The 14,644-nt window shown below is 39.2% G+C and overlaps 2 protein-coding genes across 2 annotated transcripts; one reads left to right on the forward strand and one right to left on the reverse strand.

Annotated features, from left to right (window-relative positions):
- Window positions 1-1,171: 1,171 nt before the first annotated feature.
- LOC104758588 (uncharacterized) lies at window positions 1,172-2,081 on the reverse strand. The gene is made up of 3 exons (XM_010481480.2): window positions 1,920-2,081; window positions 1,626-1,772; window positions 1,172-1,532 (listed from the first exon to the last, which is right to left on the reverse strand). The coding sequence occupies exons 1-3, from the start codon at window positions 1,974-1,976 to the stop codon at window positions 1,392-1,394; spliced, it is 345 nt and encodes a 114-aa protein (XP_010479782.1). The 5' UTR covers window positions 1,977-2,081; the 3' UTR covers window positions 1,172-1,391.
- A 10,085-nt stretch (window positions 2,082-12,166) lies between these two features.
- Window positions 12,167-13,217, forward strand: LOC104758589 (late embryogenesis abundant protein 7). The gene is made up of 2 exons (XM_010481481.3): window positions 12,167-12,317; window positions 12,565-13,217. The coding sequence occupies exons 1-2, from the start codon at window positions 12,261-12,263 to the stop codon at window positions 13,015-13,017; spliced, it is 510 nt and encodes a 169-aa protein (XP_010479783.2). The 5' UTR covers window positions 12,167-12,260; the 3' UTR covers window positions 13,018-13,217.
- The last annotated feature ends 1,427 nt before the right edge of the window (window positions 13,218-14,644 follow it).

The raw sequence follows: 14,644 nt of genomic DNA on the forward strand, positions 1-14,644 counted from the left end.
ATGAATGGTTTGATATATTTTCAGTTTCGTTTGGTGTTTCGATCGAATTGTATCTTTATTTATTTATTTGTTTTTTTTTTCTTATTCTGAAAGAAAAAAAATTGAATTTGAAATTGTTACGTTGCTATAAATTTTATCTATTATTTTTAAACAAATCTATTATATTCTTAATTCAAAGACCGATGACATTTACAAGATATTCTATTTTTAATATGGTATTAAAGTTTTTTAAACATTATCTTAGTCTTCATTAATTGAAAATCAACTGTTATATGTGATTTTTTATTAATCAAGTTTAGTTATATAAAAAAGACACTATTATTGTATGTTCAAAATATAAAACGATGTTTGGTATCTTCTATATAATAAAACGGAAGTACACAACTTTTTTTTGTACACTATATAATTTTTATAAGTTGGTTACAAAATAGGTTATAGATTAAATATAGGTTAGTTACAGAAAAATGTTATAGATTAATTGGTCAATCTACTATATGAATATTCCAATGATTTATACAATTTCCAAAATAAAATCTGTAGTATTTCATCTATTGTTACAAAATATCTACTGAAAGGCGTAAAAAAGAATAAAATCTTGGCAATTTATCACACTTAATTGATGACTTCCGACTAAAGAAGTAGATCACTACCCATTGAGATGAGAGATTTTTCTTCTTATATATAAATAGGTCTGGGCATTCGGGTTCGGGTTTTCGGGTTTTTGGGTTTAGACATATAGAACCCGTTCGGGTTTTTAATATTTTCGGGTTCGGGTTCGGATATTATCCGTTCGGGTTCGGGTAATTCGGGTATACCCAAACTCAATCAAACCATGAACAAAAAAAAAACTAATTTTTATTTTTATATAAATTTTTGAAAACTTGTATATATATAAATATTTAATATTTCATCATAAGACAGAGATATTAAGATGGCAAAATGGTTAAAGATGCACTCTTAAATGTGCAAGATTGTGGATCAAATCCCCTATGATGCATATTTTTACATTTATTTCGGGTTAGGTCGGGTGGGCATTCGGGTTCGGGTATCCGAACTTCAGAGGCATTGAACCCGATCGGGTTTAATACACCCGAACCCGAACCGAACCATCTACTTCGGGTCGGGTTCGGGTTTGGGATTCAGGTCCGGGTAAAATGCCCAGGGTTATATATAAATAATAAATCAATAATATTATTATAGAGTTACTAATTTATAACATAAACACCCTCACTCTAGGGGGGATAAGACATGTAAACATGTCTCAAACTTACAATAATATACCCAAAATTTAGAAATTTGAACAAAACAAGCAATCATAAAACAATATCTTTTGTTCTTGGTGTCGAAAAGGATCTTTGATCAGTCCATTTATTCGTAAATATATTTTCCTTTCAAATATTCTTGGAGCCGGGTTTGTCCAGGCGGTTCGAACCAGCCGGGCTGCTAGGGCTGTTTGTGGTCGGACTCATCCCGAGAGTGTTCTTCACAGCGTCGGCTGCTCCCTGTGCCATGTTCTTCACTTGCCCACCAGTCTACACACCAAAATCAATAAAAAAATATGTTAATGCGTATTATAAATGTCTCTTTAATTATTAAAAATGAGAAAAAAGAAAGAGAAAAAAAACCTGTTGGATGACACTAGAAGCCTGGGAAATTAGGGAAGGGTTGTTCTGATCATGTTCTGATGATGCGTGTAGCTGTGAGTGAGTATGGTGATCAGCATTTTGGTTCATGGCATGTGATACGTTGTTCAAGTACTCTTCCTTCTTCAGCTATAAACAAAAAAAATATTATTATTATTGATGTATTGTTCATCACAAAAATAAGATATTGAGTCAAAATTTCATAAATAAACAGCGTATGTTAAAGCATTAGCGTCTGTATTTACAGTAATCTAATGAATGATGTTTATTTTGTACCTGAACCTGACCCGTGACTTCTCCGGCTTCGTGGCTCAATTGCTGGCTCGACGACATTTTCTTGGTTGATCGGTGAATTTCTTAATCTGTTACGATTGTAAGTTTGTAGAATACTTGATGGTATTTATACGACTCGAAAGTCGTATATTTTAGTAAAATCCTAAATCTAAGGATTATACTAACACGTGGAAAATAAAACTATCGACGATTGAGGTGGCTAATTTTTTTGTGGAAGTGAAAGTTTTTAGGACGTATTACCCTAACGTTGCTTGGAAGGAGGAAGACCGGCAAAAGGGAGATCTCAAACCTTTTTTTCCGGTCGCAACATTTTTTTCTTCTATTGTTGTCAAAAAGACATTTTATTCATGTATCCATCGTAACTAAACAAAGAAACAAAGCTACAAAGCACTTTTTTTAATGAATAAAAATATTATTATATTCACTAATTAATCTTGCAGTTATAATTAACACGGATAAACATATGAAATTCAAAGAGTAAATTATATTCTTCTGTATTATTTTTAGCACTCAGTTTATTTCATTTTCCTGTCTGCGCTTGTATTTTCTACACGAATAACATTTATACACGTATTCGTTTTAAAGCACATATATGTGGCTAGATCTATATATGTTGAAGTACGAGATGTTCTTCGGCGTGTATGGAAGAGCATAATAGTAAACAAGACACAAGCTTTGTTAACGGGATTCGGATAACCTACATCCCCAGGACCTAGTCCAGAACAAATCCACTATAACAAGATTACAATTGCAATTACATTGTATATCATATCAAGCAATAGTGGGGCGACGCCACACACCTTGTGTGCATCTCTCGAGAATACCTAGACGCGCACCTCTTCATGAAACCCTCTCTTGGTATTTATAACAATTGCTCAACCCTAGAGTTGACAGCTTTCCTATTCTAAATCGGTAAACTAACATATTTAGATAACTCCTAAATAGAATTAATCCTAATTCCATAACCCGGTAGGATTAGTATAGCTTGCACCTCAAGGTATCTTCAAGCTTATACCAACATTCTCCCTCTTAAGCTTGAACTCCTTTTCTTCCAAATCTCTCATACCAATGAGATCCCTCATTTTTTTAAACTCGTTTCATCCAAGCGCTTTAGTCAAGATATCTACCTTTTCCTCACTTCCGGGAACATGCTCGACTTCCACTTACCCATTCTCCACACAGTTTCTTATATCTCTGCAAAATCTCATTTTATTTCATGTTTGATTGATCCCCCTTTTGATGTCGTCAACCACTATCTTCATCACCTTCATTCTCTCATGCTTATATCAAACAAGGTTCAACTTCTGAACCATCTTTAATACCCACAACTATCATGTTCAATTTACAGAGACATAAATGATAGAGACTTCACCTTAGTATTTCTAGTCTTTGTGACTGCAGCAAACACATCTTAGATTGATCCCAATCAGCTTCTCATAGGATTTTCTTTTCAAATGAGCTTGATATCTCCTTGCAAATTTCCTTTGAAAACTTATGACTGAACTTATGATAATCACTGAGAAGAACCTCTTCTCCTTTTTTTCATCCAAAGAAATCTTCAAATACTTCAACCTTAATGATGCAGATCATATCTCCTTGTCCCTTTCTTTTTTTTTTTCCCAAACAACTCTACTTTTCTTTTGTGATCTCTTTTAATCTCTTCAACCACACAATCTTCTTTATGAACTTTATTAATCACACATACCTGTTTACAAGCTGATAAGATGATCCACTCTTCTGAAATTATGTTCTCCATGTAACTTGATAAACCCTTGATGGTGTTCTCATTAGATTATGCACAATATATACAAGTGTATAAGGGTGATGCCCAAGCAATATCAATACATACAAGGAAAGGGAATATTACAGAATCCCTTGTCTATCACTCCCCCTCAGTCGTAGCATTGTATGGGATGATGCTGAGACTGTTCCGAAAATCAGTAAACAATGGTGTAGGAAGTCCCTTTGTGAAAATGTCTGCGTACTGATGAGAAGAAGGTATATGGAGAACACGTACGGTGCCAAGCGCAATGCATTCACGAACAAAATGTAGATCAATCTCGACGTGTTTCGTTCGTTGGTGTTGAACGGGGTTCGTGGAGAGGTAAACAGCACTTACATTGTCGCAATTAGACTAGTGTAGCTTTGGATAATGGACAATGTAGTTCCAAGAGAATGTTGCGGAGCCATGTAGTTTCGGCGACGACGTTGGCAACGCCCCGATATTCCGCCTCAGCACTCGAACGGGAGACGGTGTGTTGTCGGTTGGCAGACCAGGAGATCAAGTTATCACCATGGAAGATGCAATAGCCAGAGGTAGATCGCCTTGTGGTGGGGCAGCCAGCCCAATCTGCATCGGTGTAGGCCACTAAACCGGAGGAAGTTGTGGGATATAGTTGCAAGCCATAGTCAAGAGTACCTTTGACGTAACGGAGAATGCGTTTGAGGGCCTTGAAGTGAGCTTCCCGTGGGTCGTGCATGAACAAACAAACCTGTTGTACGGCAAACGAAATATCTGGTCGCGTGAAGGTCAAGTATTGGAGAGCACCGGCGAGACTGCGGTAAAGGGTAGGATTCACGACGGAGGGGCCGTCATCGGCAGCAAGTTTGGCGCGGGAATCAGCCGGCGTTGAGCATGGGTTGCAATTCGTCATATTGGCTCGGTGCAATATGTCAGCCGCGTAATTGCGTTGATTTAAAAACATGCCGGAGGAGTTGCGTTTGATGGAGACGCCAAGAAAGTAATGGAGTTCGCCAAGATCCGACATTTCAAATTCCTTGCTTAGAGACGCAATGATATCGTTGAGAAGCGACGGTGATGAGGCTGTGAGACCGATGTCATCGACGTATAGGAGAAGATAGGCGGTGCCGCGAGCGTGATGATAGAGGAAGAGAGAGGAGTCACCTTTGCTTTGAGTGAAGCCGATGCGACGAGCATATTGAGCAAAACGTTGGTTCCAAGCACGCAGGACTTGTTTGAGACCATAGAGAGAGCGTCTTAGTAAACACACATGATCAGGTTTGTCAGGATCGCGGAAGCCGGGCGGCTGGTGCATGTAAACGCTTTCGTCAAGTGTGCCGTGGAGGAAAGCATTTTTTACGTCCAGTTGACGTATCGGCCATTTGCGAGATAGAGAGATGTCGAGGACGAGGCGAATGGTAGCGGGTTTCACGACAGGGCTGAATGTCTCGTCGCAATCAACTCCTATCTCTTGAGATTTGCCATTAGCAACTAGACGGGCTTTGTACCGAGAGAGCTTCCCATCTGCACCAAACTTGTGTCTAAAGAGCCACATGGAACGCACAATGTTAGTATTCTTTGGGGGGGGGGGGGGGGGCGGTACAAGATCCCACGTTCCCTTTTTAATTTGAGCGTCATATTCCTCATGCATGGCGGGATTCCAGTTAGGATCCTCTAAAGCTTTTATGTGAGAAGTAGGAAGAGGAGATAATGTGTCTGTATGAAGGGAAAGATGTTGTTTTGGTTTGATGATACCTCGTTTGCTTCTTGTCACCATTGAGTGACTAGCCGCAGGTGGAGGTGGAGCAGCCACTTGGGGAGCCGGCGGTGGAATAGGATCTGCAGGTGTTGGTGGCTGGGGAGGTGCGACAGGATCCACTTGTGGTGGATTTGCATGTCGGAGAATGGGAGAGACTGGTAAGGGGAGGACGTTTTCAGGGCTAGACGAGGGAGAACCCTGAACAGGAGAATAAAAAGGAAAGACGGCTTCGTCAAAGATGACATGACGAGAGATGATTACCTTACGGGTGGAGAGGTCAAGACAACGATATCCTTTATGATTTGTTGGATATCCAAGGAAGACACAAGCAGTGGAGCGTGGTGCAAGTTTGTGAGAGGATGTAGGATGTAAATTAGGATAACAGAGACAACCGAAGACCCGAAGATGAGTGTATTGAGGAGCTTTGTGAAGAAGTTTTGTGAATGGGATGTCATTGTTGATGGAAGAGGAGGGGATTATATTGAAGAGGTGAGTTGCCATCATAAGAGCTTCAACCCAATAAGAAGGTGGCATTGAAGCTTGGAAAAGCAATGACCGAACACTGTTGTTGAGGGTGCGAAGAGTGCGTTCAGCTTTTCCATTTTGTTGTGACGTATGTGGACAAGAAAAACGAGGGAGGATGCCATGAGAGGATAGATGATCAAGGAAAGATTTGTTTTGATATTCACCACCATTGTCGCATTGTAAAGCTTTAATGCTGCGGCCAAATTGATTAGAGACGTAAGCCATGAATTTTAAGAAAGTTGAAAACACTTCTGATTTTTGTCGTAAAGGAAAAACCCAAAGAAAATGAGTGAAGTGATCAAGGTAAATAACATAATATTTGAAACCAGTGATGCTTGGAACCGGGGAGGTCCAAACATCAGAGTGAACAAGTTCAAAAGGTGTAGAAACTGAAGAAATAATAGAATCAAAAGGTAATCTAATGTGTTTCCCCAATTGACAAGCATGACAAAGAGAACTGTCAATTTTAGAACAATTTATTAAACCAGAAGAAATAAGAGATTGAAGAGTTGTGTTTCCCACGTGTCCGAGACGACGATGCCACAACAAAGAGTTGGGAACCGCTGAGATCATGGCTTGTGGAGAATGAGAGGATTGAGTGGCCGATGGTGGTGAAGTGATTGAGTAGAGAGGACCGGAGCTGTTACATCGGAGGAGCTTGTTCCGAGTATGAAGGTCCTTAACACAAAAGCCAAAAGGATCAAATTCCACAGAAACCCAATTATCTATAGTAAATTGACGAACAGAGATAAGGTTTTTGATAATAGAAGGACAAACAAGCACTTTATTTAGATGGAGAGGACGTGTGTGAGAAGGTAAAGAGAAATAACCGATTGCTTTAGTGGGAATAGAGGATCCGTCACCGACAACTACCGATGGGAAAGAGCTCGGATTAAAGAGGGAATGGAGAGTACCTGGTTGTGCCGTGAGGTGAGATGTAGCGCCGGTGTCCATGTACCAGCTTGCATCGTTGGGATCCGGCATGGTCATTGTACCAAAAGCGGCAGCCGGAAGCTGTGTTGGTTGTGATGCCAGAGGAGATGGACCAAGGAGGCCGCTCGCTGGATGTGTAGTGGTGAGGTTCGCCATGTGCGGTTGTTGCGGCCAGTAACGTTGGTGCGAATGCGGAAACGACGGTGGCGACTGGTACCACGGTGGAGGCATTTGCTAGTTGGGAGTCCATTGCCACTGCTGACGGCCCCGTCCTCTGTTGTTGTTGCGTCCACGACCGCGACCTCGTCCACCATATGAGTTGCCTTTGTTGTAGTTGTTGTCGCGATGACCGCCGGTGTGGTTGTTGTGTCCGCTAGAGGTCGTGTACAACACGCTCTGAGATGTCGAGTCAAGAGAAACAGGGGCACGGGTGTGGGTCTGGCGGTTTAAGCGTTGTTCCTCCTCAACAAGCATGGAGCGGGCAACAGCAAAGGTGGGGAACGGTTGGCGATGTTTGATGATGTTGATGAAGTTGTCAAACTTTAGTGAGAGACCGTTCAACATATACGTCACGACGAGGCGATCGGAGACCGGAGAGTCAACATTGGCAAGGAGATCAGAAAGGGTCTTGAGCTTTTGACAATAGTCGTGGACCGTGAGATCTCCGATGGTGAGGGTGTGGAGATCATTGTCGAGTAGTATCGCACGGGCTTCTTTGTTGTCACGGAAGAGGTTTTCTATGATGAGCCAGAGTTCACGGGCAGAGCAACGAGTTTTCAGCACCGTGTCGAGAAGAGAGGAAGAAATGGTTCCATAGATCCACATCTTGACGAGACCATCACGCTCTTTCCAAGATATGTCTTCTGGATTCATAGGTAGAGAGGTGCCATCGAGATGGCCAGACACGCCAAAGCTGAAACAATGTGTTTCGAAGAGTTCACGCCAAGCATCATAGTTGATCTTTGTCATATCGAGGGTTATGGGAATGTAAGATTTGATATGAGTCACCCCAAAAGCTTTGTGAGGAGCAGGGAGGGGGTGTTGAGGTTGGTTAGCCATGGAAGGAGGAGAAAGAAAACAGAGGTAAACAGAGGAAGAAGACGATGGAGAAAGAAGAAGAAAAAAAAATGAGGGCGGCGTGTTTTTTTTTTTTTTTTTTTTTTTTTTTTTTAGGTTAGAGAAATAGGCTCTGATACCATGTAACTTGTTAAACCCTTGATGGTGTTCTCATTAGATTATGCACAATATATACAAGTGTATAAGGGTGATGCCCAAGCAATATCAATACATACAAGGAAAGGGAATATTACAGAATCCCTTGTCTATCACTCCAACCTAATCTTCAATATATTTCTTCACAACTTCTTGTTTTGAGACAACAACAAAAAAAATTCTGTATTTTTCATCAGTTTCGAGGCAAAACACAATGGAGTAGCAAACCAACCCAGAAAATTATGAAATTTTGTGGGAATATCAACAACAGTCATATGAAGACACATGAAAAAATAGATCACGATTTTCATTTATGTTTGAAAGTTACGGCCACTTTCCCAGCACAGATCCGGAATAATGCAGCCTGCAAGCAGTCCAACTTTAAAAGCAATTTCCCATTAGACCACAAGGAATCAGACGACGATCTTTATATCATTAGAAAGATCTCGCTCTCAATTTTTCAGAACACCTTTCGTAGCTTAAATCCGAGGTCTGTAGCAATAGTAACCGATGAAGAAAGTACCAACCCTAGAAAGAAAACTGTTCTTGAATCCCGAAAACTTTTTCTTTTCATCATTCTTACGACTCCTCCTCTTCTTCTGGCATCTGTTCACTCTGTTTTTTTTTTTTTCTCTTTTGTAGGATTAAGCAATGAATCAACTTCCAACACTCCCTCTTGATTCATTAGCTGAATTCCCAAAGTCCAAAAACAAAGAAATTTGATCCCACACCTACTTCTTCTCGGTTGGTTCGTGAATCTCTTTCACGACATTGGCAGAACTCATTGGTGAGTTCCCTTACTCCCTCATTGCTTCAGTCTTCACAAATTTTTTTTTCTTTCTTCTTTCTTCTTCTGCAGGTGCTTAGAGTGGAATAACTCTTGTTTCCCTCTTCAATAGAGCTGATGCTTCACGTCAGTCTCTTCCGGTTAGTCAAACCCTCACCATCTCATTTTTCTTCATGGAGACTCTATGCTCTCCACAGTCCACACAGAGGTAATTCACTTCTCCCTCTTATTGATTGTGTGTCTCAATAAGGCAAACATCCAAGCCACGACACACATATAACAAGTCAGACAAAACAGTAGCTGACTTCACCCCACACAAGAACCATTGGTGACTGCATGATTACGAACATAATTCTTTTCATCTTCTCGCTTTGAATTTTCTATGAAACTCCTCTATAAAGCTCTTGGCTTCAACATACATCAACACACATCCAAGAATGCTTATCAAATAAGACAAGGCCTCAATACTTCTTCTTATCAACGCAAAAAGTTTCACCATTGTTGTCTTTTTGGTTCTCAATCTTGCATAGGCTTCATTTCGATATATTCTAAGAACTTCTGAAGTCACAACACGAGACCGATCATTCTGATCTAGAATGTTCAGTACCATACTCGTACTCATTTTCACTGGCGTGCTTCTCAACCTTTGAATCTTTCTTGCGTCACTTCTATCGGAGATTGAGAAAACCAGCCTTTGAATCTTCACATCTTAAGCACATTACTTGAAGAAGGATTTCCAACTCTCTGACCAATTTTCCCATCAGCCTCTCAAAACACAAACCTTAAAAACTCTCTGATTCACATAAAGGCTACCACATACTTTACCAATTATGTATTCGCTTCTTCCTCAATCTCATCGTAGAAGTAGATTCTCAAGCACTCCCTTTGATAAATCTCAGATTCCAAGAAGAGAGCCATACTCGCCCTTAAATCTATCTTCGGCACGAAACTATAGTGTCCAGCTTCTTCCAATCGACCATGTCTATACTCGTCGTGACTCTCCTTATCATATCCATGAACTTACGAGTCCAAATCGATGAACCCAACATCAAACATGCCAACATCACTTTCTCTCAACCAAACATCTTCAGCACAATTGAAACCACACACCAAAAGAAGGAAAAACAAACTTTGCTAATCGTGTGAGCTAAACACTCGATCTACAAAGAAGAAGACTAATGTATGGCTGATTTATTACAAATTCCCAAATTCACACGTGTCCACCAGCTTCCTAAACAAAATTTCTTAAACCCTTTATTTCTTCTAGCAGCTCTAACACAAGTTTCTAATTTTCCTTATTGTGAATCACCATCGATGCTTTAATATCTTGGTAGCCATTGAAACCCAAAAATCCAAGCCCATACAACCATGCTACCTTCTTCTCTTAATAAACATAGCTCTTGGTTCAGTAATAACAAACCTATCTCTTGTATCTTCTAAGTCTTAGAGCAGACAAACTAACAACAAAAAACCCCATGAACACGAATGATTTCTACTGTTTCAAATTACACAATCCATGAGTCTCTGTTCCTATCTGTCACGTTCACAATTTCATTCTCCTCTTAAACACGTTCATGAACACTGTAATTCTCATCCACTTAACCTTTCTTTTCAAGCCCATGTCAGTAAACATCTTTTCTTCTCAATCGTGTCCCGACGACGGTAATAGAAACAACCAAACTAATTGCACTCTTCATACAACTCCGATAGAACAAACCCTTTATGAGAGTTTGTGATTTATTCTGCCCCTTCATGAATACTCTCTACCTTCCCATATGCATTCTCCGCTAGCCACAAATCCAGGATCACACACGAAACGAGAACAATTCTCTATAGGCTCTGATACCAAATAAAGCACATATATGTGGCTAGATCTATATATGTTGAAGTACGAGATGTTCTTCTGCGTGTATGGAAGAGCATAATAGTAAACAAGACACAAGCTTTGTTAACGGGGTTCGGATAACCTACATCCCCGGGACCTAGTCCAGAACAAATCCACTATAACAAGATTACAATTGTAATTACATTGTATATCATATCAAGCAATAGTGGGGTGACGCCACACACCTTGTGTGCATCTCTCGAGAATACCCTAGACGCGCACCTCTTCATGAAACCCTCTCTTGGTATTTATAACAATTGCTCAACGCTAGAGTTGACAACTTTCCTATTCTAAATCGGTAAACTAACATATTTAGATAACTCCTAAATAGAATTAATCCTAATTCCATAACTCGGTAGGATTAGTATAGCTTGCACCTCAAGCTATCTTCAAGCTTATGCCAACATTTGTTAATTTGGGCTTATCTTGGGCTTTTAACTAAAAACTAATTGGCAATTAGTAGATTGACCCTAACTCTTTATATATTAATGATAATCTCTTTAAACTTCAGATGTGAGACTTGGATTGTGTCCCAACAATCTCCCCTTCAAACTAAGGACCACATGTGGGATATTAACATGCCTCCTCGAGATGATAACTCCATCTCGAACCGATCCCACTTGGACCGATAATAAATCCCTTCTTGAGCTCCTATTACTCGGGTTAACAAGAGGCATGTCTGTATCACTTTTCTAGGTCCACCAAAATTTTAACTTTGGGATCTGATACCATGTTAATTTAGGCTTATCTTGGACTTCTAACTAAAAACTAATTGACAATTAGTAGATTGACCCTAACTCTTTATATATTAATGATAATCTCTTTAAATTTCAGATGTGAGACTTGGATTGTATTCCAACACGTTTAACATAATTTTGAAAGAAATTAACAGCTCATTTGATTAATCTGTATAGACATGCTAACACCAATAGTTTAATAGTTGGAAAGGTCCGATCGATTTAAAGAATTTATAGAGTTTTATTCTTCGTATCCAGTTAAAAGAAACTTTTTAAAATAACGTCGAGTACTCGAGTGCATGTAATATCTATTTTATATATTTGGTTTCTTTTTTAAAAAGTCATATCTAGTGCGCAATGACGGTTACTTATTGAGTACATGAATATCCGGTATCCTGGTGACGAGCGTCACCACGTGTCTAGCATCTTCCGTAACTCAGGTTTTACCATGATGTGGCATACCAGCACTGGCCGTCATCAGAACGAGAAACCTAACTCTAACACTCGCACATAACTCCAAGTTTCGAAACTTCGTCACTTCAACCTAACCAGGACACGTAGCTATACACATGTCGAGAATGTGCTACACATTATTGTTCTCACGCCGACCAAGTCTTGTTATAAATACTTCTAACGAACGAGTCGGAGACAACTCACATTTTCCAAACACAAAAGCCACAGAATCTAAAGAAAAGCGCTTAAATATCAAGAAAAGTTTTCGTTTCGAATTTTCGAGGAGTTAAGATGACGTCGCATCAAGAACAAAGTTACAAAGCTGGAGAAACTAGAGGCAAGGCTCAGGTACTAAATGATTTATATGTTCTTTCTTAATTTGTGACAGTACTATTATTTTATTTTTTTGGCAAAAAGTAAAAAAATATTGTTTTTAGGTTGAAAAGAAAAACAAAATGATTGTGGATTTATAATTGTATGATGTATCGTGTTAGTTGATTGGTTGTTAAAAAAAAAAAGGTACCTTGATATTTGATTAAAAAGGAAATTAAAGTCATCTGACTGATTTTTTTAATGATCAAATCTTGAACTGCAGGAGAAAACAGGGCAAGCTATGGGAATGATGGGAGAGAAAACACAGGCAGCCAAGGACAAGAGTCAAGAGACAGCCCAAACAGCCCAACAAAAGGCTCATGAAACGGCTCAGTCTGCTAAAGAAAAGACGTCTCAAGCTGCACAAACAACTCAACAGAGAGCTCAAGAGTCCAAGGACAAAACGGGAAGCCACATGTCCGAAACCGGAGAAGCAATCAAGAACAAGGCACATGATGCAGCGGAATATACCAAAGAGACTGCAGAAGTTGGTAAGGAGAAGACAAGTGGGATCTTGGGCCAGACTGGTGAGCAGGTGAAGCAGATGGCTATGGGAGCCACTGATGCAGTTAAGCACACTTTAGGGCTTGGCACTGATGAAGGAAACAAAGAGCATGTTTCTTCAGCTCCAAGTACTACTACTGCAACCACTACTCATGAGACACAGAGGAAGTAAAGAAGATGATCAAGATTTGTTTTGTGTTTGAGTTTTCATGTTTGTTTTCTTTGATTACTGTTTGTTGTGTTTGTGAGATTATGTTGATCCTTGTTGTTGTTTATTGAGTTTGAGTTGTACTTTTACGTGTTATTATGTAACGGTCTTATACTGGAGACTTGCTGTTTTAGGCCGGTGAATAAATTAATTATTTTCGTTTTTTTACTATGTAAATAACATTACAAAAATTCTAATATATATATTTATATATATAGTGTAGCAAATATAGTCACATTATAAAACGGAAATAAAGTTATTGAAAATATAGAAAATATAATATTAATGTTTCTATGATAAATTATCAAAGAAACAATAATGAAAGCTAAGAAATACTTTATAGTCTATTAAATATTATTTTTTTATAACAAAAGCTCAGTTGATATGAACTAATTGATATTGATATGAACTAATTAAGTGGAAAAAAGTTTACAAACAAAACATGATTTAAAGAGATATGCGTTTGACATGCAACAAATTTGTACTTACAACAAATTTGTACTTATATTTGTATTAGAGAAACTAGAGATAAAGAAAAATAAGAAAACTTTTTTCTATTAATTTTGATGTCGTTTATGTATATCGAAAAAGTCGACCAATCGAGAGAAGAAGACATCATCCTCACTAAATCTGAACAATCTGTAAAAAAATAACATCTCAAAAATCATTGTCAATCATGCATCGCATAACCCAAATGAAAGCTTATACTTCTGCATCTGCATGTAATGGAGAAGACTACGCTAGAAATTAGAGGCTCCCTTAGTTGGTGAAGATCCTTGAAAGGAAGTGAAATACCATCTTGTACCAGCAAAAGGATCAAATGCTTTCTAAGATCTATCTACAAAACACCAATAACCTGAATAAATCGTTGGGAGGGGAGGTGTGCTCTCTGAAACCATAGAGATGAAACAGAAAGGGGTGATGGAATATCCTCATCCTCAGCTTCCACCTGAGCGTGCTGCCAGTTCATCGCCTCCCTTTCTGCTACCCGGACATCCTCACTGGGGCATTTATCCAGATTCTCAAAAATTCGAGTATTTCTTGCTTTCCAAATATACCCATGAGCCAAGGAAAAGCCGCTACCTGGGAATCCAGATTTTTAATGATCAGGAAGTGATCCACATTAGCATACACAGACTCCGTCGGGAAAGAGTTCGGCCCCGCAATCACAATCACAATCAATTCACCGCCTCCGCAAATTAGCCGATACCGAAATGCACCTTGTCAAAACCTGCCACATAAAAATGCTTAATTTTTGGTGGCCATTGAACCTGCTAGACACTGGCAAGGAGATGAGTAATCTTTGGACCAGACCCAAGGACCTCGAAAGTTCGTGGGACTTCCATAAATTTCGTATCATACCCTCACTTGATTGTATCCTTGCCAGATTTTGTAAAATACCAATCTAGAAAATAAAGGCATCGTCCCTATCAATGCGACAACAACCACATCAGAATGCTCATTGAGCAAATCCATATGTCACATATTTGTCTGAAGATCAATTAAATGAGTCAGTAGAAGAGATGGTCCTTAAAAAAACCTTTACCTAATGCTGGTCTTGGAGATTGAGCCGATAACCAGAGATTAGTCC

The sequence above is a fragment of the Camelina sativa genome, chromosome 17 (genome assembly GCF_030686135.1).
Source record: "Camelina sativa cultivar CO46 ecotype springtype chromosome 17, ASM3068613v1".
Taxonomy (NCBI): Eukaryota; Viridiplantae; Streptophyta; class Magnoliopsida; order Brassicales; family Brassicaceae; genus Camelina; species Camelina sativa.

Coding starts and splice junctions, on each gene's coding strand:
- LOC104758588 (XM_010481480.2), bottom strand. CDS start 1,976: ATGTCGTCGAGCCAGCAATTGAGCCACGAAGCCGGAGAAGTCACGGGT. Junction 1,773..1,919: donor AAGTCACGGGTCAGGTTCAG/GTACAAAATAAA, acceptor TTTTGTTTATAG/CTGAAGAAGGAAGAGTACTT. Junction 1,533..1,625: donor CTTCTAGTGTCATCCAACAG/GTTTTTTTTCTC, acceptor TTTGGTGTGTAG/ACTGGTGGGCAAGTGAAGAA.
- LOC104758589 (XM_010481481.3), top strand. CDS start 12,261: ATGACGTCGCATCAAGAACAAAGTTACAAAGCTGGAGAAACTAGAGGC. Junction 12,318..12,564: donor AAACTAGAGGCAAGGCTCAG/GTACTAAATGAT, acceptor CTTGAACTGCAG/GAGAAAACAGGGCAAGCTAT.